We start from the raw sequence: 13121 nt of genomic DNA, 5'->3' as shown, positions 1-13121 counted from the left end.
ACAATAAATACAATTCTGACTTTGCAGCTGGCCTATTTAAGGGGAAATCGATCAGTTCTGCCTCCAGGACAAGACTCATGAAAATAAACATCAACCTGCATAATCTGGGGGAATTCACGAGCCGGGTGAATGGGGAGGTTTCCAGGGCTGTGTACAGTACGATTTCACGTTCTGGAACACTCAACTGTACGGAAACGGTACTGAACGACCAGTTGAAAAACAGGGAGTGATTGGGTTGTGGGTTGGGGAATGCTGTCAGCATGGCCACTGCCCTTTAAACACGTAACTCATTGCTTCAAGCCACACATCACCACACCTACCAAACGGGAGAAAACGTACCTCAAAGTCTGTTCAACTTACAAGGACGTTTTTGGAGAAATGTGTCGTTCATTACAAACTGTTCCACAGTGCAGCAAACATTCAAGCAAATGGCACGCATGTCAGGTTTCCACATCCATAGGATGTTTCCTGTCTGTATGTCGGAGGTCAATCAGGGGACAATTTACCCAGAAGGCATCTGCTGCAATGCAGGGTAGGACTGCTGCTTTTATGCTGTGGTATAGATGTGGCAGAACCTGAATAATTACAGGTTTTTGGTAGTGAAGTTATCTGAAGTTATCTGAAGAAGTTAGATGGAGGGAACATTATAACATTGACTTAAGAATTATAACTCTGCAAGGAAAACATATTAACCTACTGGAAGCTAGTTAACATTTAATTTGAAGAACAAAATAATTTATGTGATGCCATGAATTAAGACTTGATTAAGACACTAATTAAGACATATGAAGAAATATTTATTGGATGGAAATGGATAAATGGTCATCTACAATATTGATGTATCAGAATGGTCTCAGTAACATAAGGTGGGAATAACTTCATTATTTGTCCTTAATAAGGAACTTTTTCAATGTGTTTGCAATGAGCACTGTTGAAAACCTATAGGAGTGTCAGAAACATGTAAAAGCGAGGTCATACGGAATCAACTGGAGTTGAGGCATGGAAGTTGCCTTTGAGAAGCTGGTATTGGATGGTGGAATAGTGGCTAATTGAATTATTTTCTGCCAAAAATTCCTCTCTAAAATACCATGGAGGTTCAGTTTGATTTGATCAGCCCTGTTCACTTTGTACTAGAAGAACACAGACTGGCAGTGCACAATTTAGGGAATAGGGTGCCATTTGAGACACAGCCATAGAATGAATATCTTTTGATGTGGGAATTTCCTCCTCTCAGGATAACAGTAACCATCCAGGTGTCTATTGGCCTTGTTTTGTATTCCTTCAAGACTGCACATGTACCACCAGCCTATAATAACTCCCTCCACTTTACCAAGCTTGCGTCCCAAATACCACCCTATTACCTATATAGAGCACTGCTTTTGACCAGAGGCCTATGAGCACTAGTCAAAAGTAGTCCACTTTATAGGGAATATGGTGGCATTTGGGATGCATCCCAAGACAATGTGGTGAAACCACACCTGACCTCCCATTCACCTCTTAAGAGTCAAAACATCCTGCTTCAACTCCTGTGAGGTGAATGGGGTCAAATCCCCTAATAACAGGAGACAGTTATTAAAAGTATGCAATCTCCCAGGAGAAAAGAGAAAGAAAAACCAATAAAAAATACACCCCCACACAGAGAACAGACACAACAGTTACAGAACAAGAACAGACACAACAGTTACAGAACAAGAACAGACACAACAGTTACAGAACAAGAACAGACACAACAGTTACAGAACAAGAACAGACACAACAGTTACAGAACAAGAACAGACACAACAGTTACAGAACAAGAACAGACACAACAGTTACAGAACAAGAACAGACACAACAGTTACAGAACAAGAACAGACACAACAGTTACAGAACAAGAACAGACACAACAGTTACAGAACAAGAACAGACACAACAGTTACAGAACAAGAACAGACACAACAGTTACAGAACAAGAACAGACACAACAGTTACAGAACAAGAACAGACACAACAGTTACAGAACAAGAACAGACACAACAGTTACAGAACAAGAACAGACACAACAGTTACAGAACAAGAACAGACACAACAGTTACAGAACAAGAACAGACACAACAGTTACAGAACAAGAACAGACACAACAGTTACAGAACAAGAACAGACACAACAGGCATCAACAGGTTAGGCTGAGACCTTCACTGAATGGTTGGCTGGTTCACTGGTTGTTTGACTGGTTTAGTGACTAGTTGACTGGTTAACAGACCAGTTGACTGGTTAGATGCTCTATTATTCCAGTGAAGAAGTAGTTGGTTGACTTGTCAGTTTCCAGCCAGTCAGGTAGTGATTTGAATAGATCCTTGTGGAGAATTTGTATAGCTAAACGGACTCGCTGTGGAGAAGAATGGGTAAGTTGACCAGTTAGTGTAAGCAGGACCGGACTTGCTTCGCCCCCCCCGGGCCGTTTTATACTGCAATTCTTCACATTGTGCTATCATATGCTATCTGGGGGGGCCCCGACCCTAGCCCTGCATGCCCGTTTGGTAATCCGGCCCTGAGTGTAAACTAACCCCACTCAACTGTTGTGTAGCTGTGGAGTGGGTTAGCTTACACTATCCTTTACCACTTGACCAGCGAGCACTGTGGGAAGTGATAGAATAGAACAGATATGGGTGGGTGGATGGGTGGATGATGCCCACTGTTAGCAGAGACCTGCTCACCCAGGCAGGGTACTTACCTCTCACGTAGAGATTAGCCGGAGCCGAGTAGCGGGTCCCGGCGCTGTTGACCGCCACACACTCGTACTTGCCCTGGTCGGACTCTTCACTGTTCTCTATCTGGAGAGCTCCTGAAGAGAGAGGACAGACTGTCAAGGCTCAGAGTCCACTCAGACGGATAGAATGGGATACAACGCCTGCGTCTCAAATGGCACCCTACTCCCTACATAGTGCACTACTTTTGACCAGAATCTTATGGGCCTTGGTCAAAAGTTGTGCTCTATGTAGGGATTAGGGTGCCATTTGGGACACATACACATACTGATATGTGTGTTCAGACATATACATGAATTCAAACTCACCCATCCGCACACACACCTGTTTTGCCTAAACAAAAACAGAAATAACCAAGCCGACTTGTCATTCATGTACAGTGTTCTGTATATCAAAACACCCAACGTTTTGACAACAAGCCCATCCAGCAGACAGATATTTTGGCAACATTGAGAAAGACCAAAGCACAGAGGACATGAGGCTTCCTATAAGGGACCTATATTCTGCAGGAATGATGCAGTAGTATTTTCCATGAAATACCCATATGTGGTTATTAACAGGAACTGCAGGCCATCCTGGAGTTACAGTAAGTCTGGACAGAGGATAAAAGCAAAGCAAAGAATTCAAAGGTGTACAGTAGTTTAAAGGTGAGGAATTGTACACCTGGTGTCTCATAAACAAAAAAAATTATCTTCTCACTTTCCAACACTAAAGTCAAATACAGGCCTAAGCCATCCTGTGAGTAATGACAATGTCAGTACAGAGAGATGGGAATCACTAAGAGTTCTGCTGTTCTTTAACTCTCTCCTCATCACTCTACCAAAGCTTCAGCCTCGCAGATAAACTAGTTACAAATCACTAATCAATTCTGCTTTGTTCACCACTGATTAGGTGTTATCACCTGCTCTACTGTTGGTAACAGTGAGGACGGCAACCATTTCTCAAACGGTGAGGAAACAAATGATTCAAAACAGACTAGAAGGTGAAGACTCCTTTATTTCTACTATAGTCCTCTTTGGCCCCTGTCCTGAACGGAAGACAAATGAAGCCTTGATCAGGAACACAACTTACCTGATTCCTGCTCACTCAGAGTGATCACAATGGTTGATCACTTCCTCTTACCATTTACCAAAGCATACATCCCAGTGTATTTTTATGTACACAACAAACAGTTCTTCATATACAGTAGATTGTTGATTGGTTTAGACAGACAATATGACTGTGTGTCTGGCGGTTAGGTAGAGTGATGCTGTTGACCATGATGTAACACACATCATGCAGTTTGCCATCAGTGATTGGCTGACAGAACATTGATAGAAAAGAAATGTGAGAATATATTTCAGAAGTTAATCCTGAAATGCATCATATGGGATGAGTTTCGTCAGACAAGTTGAGAAATAGAAATAAAAAGAGTGGTGTGGTGACATCCATGTGGATCTGGAGTTAGGTGAGATGGAGGGGCGCAGAGACATATCTTCATCCAGCAGCCTCCATCTTTTATGTCAGTCATCAAGGGGATTCTGGCTGAGATGTGTATACTGATGCTACACATGTCACGTAGACAAACTCATCTACACTCCCACTTGTACACACGCAGGCACACTCACACACACACACACACACACACACACACACACACACACACACACACACACACACACACACACACACACACACACTGAGCCCAACACAGGTAAGCCTTTCTTCCCTCCAAGATATTTCCTTCCATGTACAGTTCTCTTTCCAAGGTCTTAGCATTCTCCCTTAACTTCGAGACACTTCTAACACCCTATTCCCTATATACATGTAGTGCACTACTTTTGACAAGGGCCCATAGGGCTCTGGCAGGTAGCCAATGCTCTTAACCGCTAGGCTACCTGTTGCCATTAAAAAGCTAATCAAGCAGCTTATTTTATTCTACCTTGTATAAAAGAAGCTAATCAAGCTGCGAGAGGTATATGATGACTTCTCAGTCAAAGAGATGGGCTCTGTCCCAAATGGAACCCTATTCCTTATATAGTGCACTACTTGTGACTTTTGAATAGGGCACTATGTAGGAATATGGTGCCATTGGAGATGCAGCCATGAAGATTCTAGGAGCCCCATAACAAAGAGGTTTGAACTCCACTCTCACTCTGACCCTTGGAGGGCTTACAGGGAAGTTGAACCTTTAATGATGCAGTCTACTACCTATTCGTTCACTCTGCCTCTGACTACAGCCTCTCAGGACAGTGCTCAGACAGGGGTCAGCGTTGATCACCTCTACAACACTTCACTGACTACTAATCACATTAGGTGTCAATCCCACCATACGCTGGGTATGCAAATACAGTCATTTCAGCCTCATCGCGGGGAATCTAGGAATATAAAACCTGAAAGAGTGGCCAAGAGATCACCACCTAAACATGGGATAGAGCTGTCATTCAAAATATGAATCATATGTTTTGGAAATCTACAGTTTAAGCAGGTCCCTTATTTTCTTTCTACAACGTTACAGTTTTCTTAGGTGAACAATAAAACAGGCTTAATTTGAATGGGATGTCTAGTAAGGATTTTGAATATTCTTTCTTTGATGTTTGTGTTTTTTAGAGGTGCTATAGACCAGACAGACTTAGAAAAGGTCATGCGCTGAATCAGAGAAGGAGTCCAGCCCGAGAGAGCGAGTAGGATAGAAAACTGGAGATGGGGACATTGTGAGGTGAATGGAGGAGGAAAAGGAGGAGGAGAACGAGGAGGAGGACAGGAAGGATGACATGAGTGGACATTTTTTCTGTACCCAGCATTCTTACCTCTGATTGGTGTACCACCTGGTGAGGTCATTTGAATGCAAATAAGATTAGAGAGAAGCATTAGTACAAAGATGAGAGACAGAGAGAGAGAGAGAGAGAGAGAGAGAGAGAGAGAGAGCAGAGAGAGAGAAAAAGAAAGAGAAAGAGAGAAAGAGAGAAAGAAGAGAAGAAACAGCAGAGTGAAGAAGAGCCTGATTATTGCGTTCCAGTAGCTATTTCTCCCTCAATATGTTAGATTTTTTTTAAATAAAATCACCTTTTTAATTTCTGGATATAACACACTGTTATGTGTTCTGTTATGTATTATGTTATGTGTTCTGTTATGTGTTCTGTTATGTGTTATGTTATGTTTCTGTGATGTATTCTGTTATGTATTATGTTATGTGTTCTGTTATGTGTTCTGTTATGTGTTCTGTTATGTATTATGTTATGTATTATCTTATGTATTATGTTATGTATTATGTTATGTGTTCTGTTATGTGTTCTGTTATGTGTTCTGTTATGTATTCTGTTATGTGTTCTGTTATGTGTTCTGTTATGTGTTCTGTTATGTATTATGTTATGTGTTCTGTTCTGTATTCTGTTATGTATTATGTTATGTGTTCTGTTATGTATTATGTTATGTGTTCTGTTATGTATTATGTTATGTGTTCTGTGATGTGTTCTGTTATGTGTTATGTTATGTATTCTGTTATGTATTATGTTATGTGTTCTGTTATGTATTATGTTATGTGTTCTGTTATGTGTTCTGTTATGTATTATGTTATGTATTATGTTATGTATTATGTTATGTATTATGTTATGTGTTATGTTATGTGTTCTGTGATGTGTTCTGTTATGTGTTATGTTATGTATTCTGTTATGTATTATGTTATGTGTTCTGTTATGTGTTCTGTTATGTGTTATGTTATGTGTTCTGTTATGTGTTCTGTTCTGTATTATGTTATGTGTTCTGTTATGTGTTCTGTTCTGTATTATGTTATGTGTTCTGTTATGTGTTCTGTTATGTATTATGTTATGTGTTCTGTTATGTGTTCTGTTCTGTATTGTGTTATGTGTTCTGTTATGTGTTCTGTTCTGTATTATGTTATGTGTTCTGTTATGTGTTCTGTTCTGTATTATGTTATGTGTTCTGTTATGTGTTCTGTTCTGTATTATGTTATGTGTTCTGTTATGTGTTCTGTTACGTATTATGTTATGTGTTCTGTTATGTGTTCTGTTCTGTATTATGTTATGTGTTCTGTTATGTGTTCTGTTCTGTATTATGTTATGTGTTCTGTTATGTGTTCTGTTCTGTATTATGTTATGTATTATGTTATGTATTATGTTATGTGTTCTGTTCTGTATTATGTTATGTATTATGTTATGTATTATGTTATGTGTTCTGTTCTGTATTATGTTATGTATTATGTTATGTGTTCTGTTCTGTATTATGTTATGTGTTCTGTTATGTGTTCTGTTCTGTATTATGTTATGTATTATGTTATGTATTATGTTATGTGTTCTGTTCTGTATTATGTTATGTGTTCTGTTATGTGTTCTGTTCCGTATTATGTTATGTGTTCTGTTATGTGTTCTGTTCTGTATTATGTTATGTATTATGTTATGTGTTCTGTTCTGTATTATGTTATGTGTTCTGTTATGTGTTCTGTTATATATTATGTTATGTGTTCTGTTATGTGTTCTGTTATGTGGTGTGAGCGTACCAGAGTGGCAACTGACTAAGTAGGTTTTCTGTAACCAACACCTATTTCATATATAGCTATTGTTCCGAATGCCTATTATATTAATACATGTGACTACTTTTGCTCTGAACTTGCCTGTTTATACAACACACCTGGAGGCTATGTGTTTTAGATGTAGGTGTGCTATAATCCTGACTCTTAATGTTGTGTTTGTCTGGCTATTTGTTTCCTTCCCATGGTTGTTTGTGCTATACACCTGGCTATTTGTGCTACTGAGCTGTCAGTCTGCTATGATCACAAAGCTACTTATTCTCTCCACCTGCTTGTTTGTGTTAACACCTGGTCATCACCATCAGTCTTGAATGGTCTGACCCTCCGTTCAACCAAAATGGATCTGTTTCTGACTGGTACCTTAAGCATTCTGATCATCTCTAGAGGCTACGTCTAGACAATCTAACTGATCTGGGGTGTTCAGCTTCCTGTTGTAATAAGGCTAACAGAAACACAGGTTACATACAGCATCTGATGCAATACTAAGAAACCTGTGCCCTGAATACAGTAGGCTAACTTATGATATTGCTGCTTATTAGCATACCGATTAATTCTAATATGACTGAACTAGTTATTTCAGTTACAATACATGTTTAACTATGTGTATCGAATGGCCCATGTAAAATACATGTTTATCAATTATTATATTTTGTGCACCACCCCCTAACTAGCCTTACAAATAATTGGTTGCATTCAGTGATTCACATTCCTGTAGTTGTTAGTACGGGGTCATTTGGGCATATCTAGTCATATGCGACAAATGTTGGAGGAGTCGGTTTGGTTACTATACAGATACACACGATCTGGATAATGACTCAAAACCACTATCCACACATTAAACAGGAGCATAGAGGTGGAGGAGAGGTTGAGAGGACGGAAAGCCCCCTAAAAGCTGTGTGTCCCATGTTGATGAGGTCATCAGCAGCTTAAAGAGGACTGGGTCTACACTGAGACCTGCCAGGACAAACATACAGCCTCCATGTACTGAGCTAAGGTTGGTTTTAGTTCAGTATGGATATCACAGGCTTTGTCCATGACCGATTTCAGAGCAGCATATTCTAGGCAAATTGTGAAAAATAATAGAGCTTTATTATGTTTTCGCAATGTCCTGGACACAGTAGGCAGGTATTCATTTTCCTATATGTTGGAGAAATACATTGGGATTAATGCACAGAAATAGGTTGTTACCTTGGATTTAAGCAGTCCATGCTCTGCCTTCGCAAGGACATAATACTACTGTATATATTTAACACATTTTATCATGTCGTCATTAACCATATACATATTCATAATAATTAAAGGGTGGCATATTAAACTCAGCTAATTATGTTACTGCTACAGCAGGCTTCAGTGGAGAGAATCACCAATCACCTGGGTTGTGTCCCAGATGGCACTCTGTTCCCTCTACAGTGCGCTACTTTTGACCAGAGACCATAGGGCTTCGGTCAAAAGTAGTGCACTATAATGGGAACAGGGTGTCATATGGGACACAAACCTGGTGAGTCAGGAGGACCCAGGAGAGTTTGAGTGACTGCTCCACATACAGAGCCATGGCCTGCTACTCCAGGAGTATTTAGCAGAAAAGGAAAGCGGTTTAGCCAGGTCTAGAGACACTACTCCTCCTCTCCCACCCCTCTCCTTCCTCCCTATCAGATCCTCAGGCCAGCAGAGGAGGAGTTGGACAAGCCTATCGATAATTACCGGGAGACAATGACATGTTTAAGGCTGTCCCAAATAGCACTCCATTCCCAACATAGTATACTACTTTTGACCAGAGCCATATGGGCCCTGGAAAAAAGTAGTGCACTAAATAGGGAATAGGGTAGTGCTGAGTGATTAAGCAAAATGTCTGATCTTCTTTGTTTCTAAACAACTAATTGACTGATGTCGGTTCAACTTTGAATGCCATTTCGTTAAATTTTTTTAATTTGAGATCAATGCTCATATTGCGCAGTTTCTCTAGAGATAAATCAGATCAAGCCTGAATTGTGTAGTAGGGAGTTGTAGTCTCCAACAGGCCATTATTTGACATAGTTTAGTGCAGAAAATGTGGTAATTAACTTTGTGTGCCTACTTGTCTGGTCTGTGTGTTCTTTCTTATGCCTGCTATGTTAGGTTAATGTGGGGCAGACACAGAGAGAGAAGAGACAGAAGAATGTGCGATCAAGAGGGATAGAGAGCAGATGCTTTCTGATATTTCGCTGCCTGAAAATACATGATATAAGTGATTGATAGTTGGTATTCAGCAGTCATAAAAGTATGCCTTATTTACTTTGAAGAACTACTAAAATAGTGATTTTGTCAGACAGCATAGGCAGCAGCTCTCTACAGATGAGATGATGACTTGGAATGAAATAATAAAGTCATCAAATTAAACAAATGAAATTTACACAACTGAAATATTTAATATTTTATAGATGGTTAATAAGTGATAAGTGGTAATGGGCAGTCACTAGCATCATGGGACTTTATTAATAGTTTTATTCTGTGTTGAAACATAATTTAACCCACATAATGCATAGTGCATTTCATGTTTTTAAAAGTTATCGAAACCGAAATCGAAAACCGTGATAATTATTTAACAATTGAACTGAGACCGAACCGACATCAAAAAGCACTGATTACTCAGCACTAGAACAGAGTGCCATTTGGGGCTCAGCCTTAGTAGAGGGGGGATAGAGCGCTGAGCTCCATTTAGGACTCAGCCTTAGTAGATTTGGGATAGAGCTCTGAGCCCAATTCTAGGACTCAGCCTTAGTAGATTTGGGATAGAGCTCTGAGCTCTATTTAGGACTCAGACATAGTAGAGGGGGGATAGAGCTCTGAGCTCCATTTAGGACTCAGCCTTAGTAAAGGGGGGATAGAACTCTGAGCTCCATTTAGGACTCAGACTTAGTAGAGGGGGGATAGAGCTCTGAGCTCCATTTAGGACTCAGCCTTAGTAAAGGGGGGATAGAGCTCTGAGCTCCATTTAGGACTCAGCCTTAGTAGAGGGGGGATAGAGCTCTGAGCTCCATTTAGGACTCAGCCTTAGTAAAGGGGGGATAGAGCTCTGAGCTCCAATTAGGACTCAGCATTAGTAGAGGGAGGATAGAGCTCTGACCTCCATTTAGGACTCAGCCTTACAAGATTTGGGATAGAGCTCTGAGCTCCATTTAGGACTCAGACATAGTAGAGGGGGGATAGAGCTCTGAGCTCCATTTAGGACTCAGCCTTAGTAGATTTGGGATAGAGCTCTGCACTCCATTTAGGACTCAGCCTTAGTAGAGGGGGGATAGAACTCTGAGCTCCATTTAGGACTCAGCCTTAGTAGAGGGGGGATAGAGCTCTGAGCTCCATTTAGGACTCAGCCTTAGTAGAGGGGATAGAGCTTTGAGCTCCATTTGGGACTCAGCGTTAGTAGAGGGGGATAGAGCTCTGAGCTCAATTTAAGACTCAGCCTTAGTAGAGGGGGGATAGAGCTCTAAGCTCTATTTGGGACTCAGCCTTAGTAGAGGGGGATAGAGCTCTGAGCTCAATTAAAGACTCAGCCTTAGTAGAGGGGGACAGAGCTCTAAGCTCTATAGAGGACTCAGCCTTAGTAGAGGGGGATATGGCTCTGAGCTCCATTAAGGACTCAGCCTTAGTAGAGGGGGATAGAGCTCTGAGCTCCATTTAGGACTCAGCCTTAGTAGATTTGGGATAGAGCTCTGAGCTCCATTTAGGACTCAGCCTTGGTAGAGGGGGGATAGAGCTCTGAGCTCCATTTAGGACTCAGCATTAGTAGAGGGGGGATAGAGCTTTGAGCTCCATTTGGGACTCAGACTTAGTAGAGGGGGATAGAGCTTTGAGCTCCATTTGGGACTCAGCCTTAGTAGAGGGGGATAGAGCTCTGAGGTCAATTTAAGACTCAGCCTTAGTAGAGGGGGAATAGAGCTCTAAGCTCTATTTAGGACTCAGCCTTAGTAGAGGGAGGATAGAGCTCTGAGCTCCATTAAGGACTCAGCCTTAGTAGAGGGAGGATAGAGCTCTGAGCTCCATTAAGGACTCAGCCTTAGTAGAGGGAGGATAGAGCTCTGAGCTCCATTTAGGACTCAGCCTTAGTAGAGGGGGGATAGAACTCTGAGCTCCATTTAGGACTCGGCCTTAGTAGAGGGGGGATAGAGCTCTGAGCTCCATTTAGGACTCAGCCTTAGTAGAGGGGGATAGAGCTCTGAGCTCAATTTAAGACTCAGCCTTAGTAGAGGGGGGATAGAGCTCTAAGCTCTATTTGGGACTCAGCCTTAGTAGAGGGGGACAGAGCTCTAAGCTCTATTGAGGACAGCCTTAGTAGAGGGGGATTGAGCTCTGAGCTCCATTTAGGACTCAGCCTTAGTAGATTTGGGATAGAGCTCTGAGCTCCATTTAGGACTCAGACTTAGTAGAGGGGGGATAGAGCTCTGAGCTCCATTTAGGACTCAGCCTTAGTAAAGGGAGGATAGAGCTCTGAGCTCCAATTAGGACTCAGCCTTAGTAGAGGGGGGATAGAGCCTTGAGCTCCATTTGGGACTCAGCCTTAGTAGAGGGGGATAGAGCTCTGAGGTCAATTTAAGACTCTGCCTTAGTAGAGGGGGGGTTGAGCTCTAAGCTCTATTTAGGACTCAGCCTTAGTAGAGGGGGATAGAGCTCTGAGCTCCATTACGGACTCAGCCTTAGTAGAGGGAGGATAGAGCTCTGAGCTCCATTAAGGACTCAGCCTTACTAGCTGGGGGATAGAGCTCTGAGCTCCATTAAGGACTCAGCCTTAGTAGCTGGGAGATAGAGCTCTGAGCTCCATTAAGGACTCAGCCTTAGTAGCTGGGGGATTGAGCTCCTTTCCATTCAAAGGACACAGACTGTCTTTCATTTGCCAGCAGTGCAAAGGTCTGAAATTGAAATATGGAGCTATTAGCATTCCTTGATGGATAAAGGTCCTGTAATAGGGATACTAATTTATGAGCAAATGTAATCTCACTAGCGCATAATGAATTGTATTGGAACAAATAAATTGCTTGAATGTCAAGTTGATGGCATGGCACTAGTGCAGCTGTATTTTACTCGGTTCCTCTGACAGACAATTAACCAACGGGCAGCACTTAAAAAAACAAACAGAAAAAAGACATATGCCCATCTGTGGTTGACTGCAGTGGGACTATGGATGTTTCCCAAATAGCACCCTATCCCTATATAATGGAGCATAGGGCTCTGGTCAAAATTAGTGCAATATAAAAGGAATAGGGTGCCATTTGGGAGTCAGGCTATGTGTGAGGAGATAGGCAAGCCAGCGCTATGAACCAAATTGAACCAAATTGCAGTGCTGTCATGTTAATAATGCATGGTGGGAGGATCTGTCCTTCACTGGAGGCCCTGCAACTGAGGCCTGCCTGGCAAAATCCTTCAGCTTCCACAGGTTTCAAAGCTACATATAGACTGTGACCCAAATTGCATCCTATTTCCTTTATAGTGTACTACTTTTGACCAGAGCCCTATAATGCACTATAAGCAATAGGGTGTCATTTGCAACACATACCAGAGATATCCTATAGCCTGTCTCTCAGCCTTTCCTTTCTCTGTGTCTCTGTTCAGAGGGGAAGCCTCTAGTTTCTACATTATATTCTATTCTGCCAGGGGTTCAAGAGTTGAAGCCTAGCTGGAATGCTTTTGGAGGTTGCACTGGGGCTAAGGGTTTAGGGAGTAGGGACCCAGACTCATAAACTGTTTTGCCTGTAGGGAGGCCTATGGCACATTGATATGCAAGTTCACAGCTTGGCAGCCACATTACTGCCAAAAGGTACTGTTGGAATAACTGTTGGCCCTGAAATGTTTTCCCTGAAAAGTGACTGTAGAAAAGG

At 41.6% G+C, this 13121-nt stretch overlaps 1 protein-coding gene across 17 annotated transcripts in view; it reads right to left on the bottom strand.

Moving 5' to 3' along the window:
- The window catches only part of ptprfa (protein tyrosine phosphatase receptor type Fa), a 370993-nt gene that overhangs the window by 127217 nt on the left and 230655 nt on the right, over positions 1-13121 (bottom strand). For 9 of the 17 annotated variants that reach the window (XM_045687724.1, XM_045687725.1, XM_045687723.1 and 6 more), the window contains 2 exons: positions 5537-5554; positions 2714-2824 (listed from right to left, as the gene is read on the bottom strand). In XM_045687724.1, the coding sequence (XP_045543680.1) occupies positions 2714-2824; positions 5537-5554 (129 nt within the window). The remainder of the gene's footprint in view (positions 1-2713; positions 2825-5536; positions 5555-13121) is intronic. The other 8 variants (XM_045687727.1, XM_045687730.1, XM_045687732.1 and 5 more) reach the window with 1 other exon arrangement.

Source organism: Salmo salar, chromosome ssa10 (assembly GCF_905237065.1).
Source record: "Salmo salar chromosome ssa10, Ssal_v3.1, whole genome shotgun sequence".
Lineage (NCBI taxonomy): Eukaryota > Metazoa > Chordata > Actinopteri > Salmoniformes > Salmonidae > Salmo > Salmo salar.
Note: the sequence above shows the minus strand (reverse complement) of the source record. Positions and strands in the feature narration are given on the sequence as shown.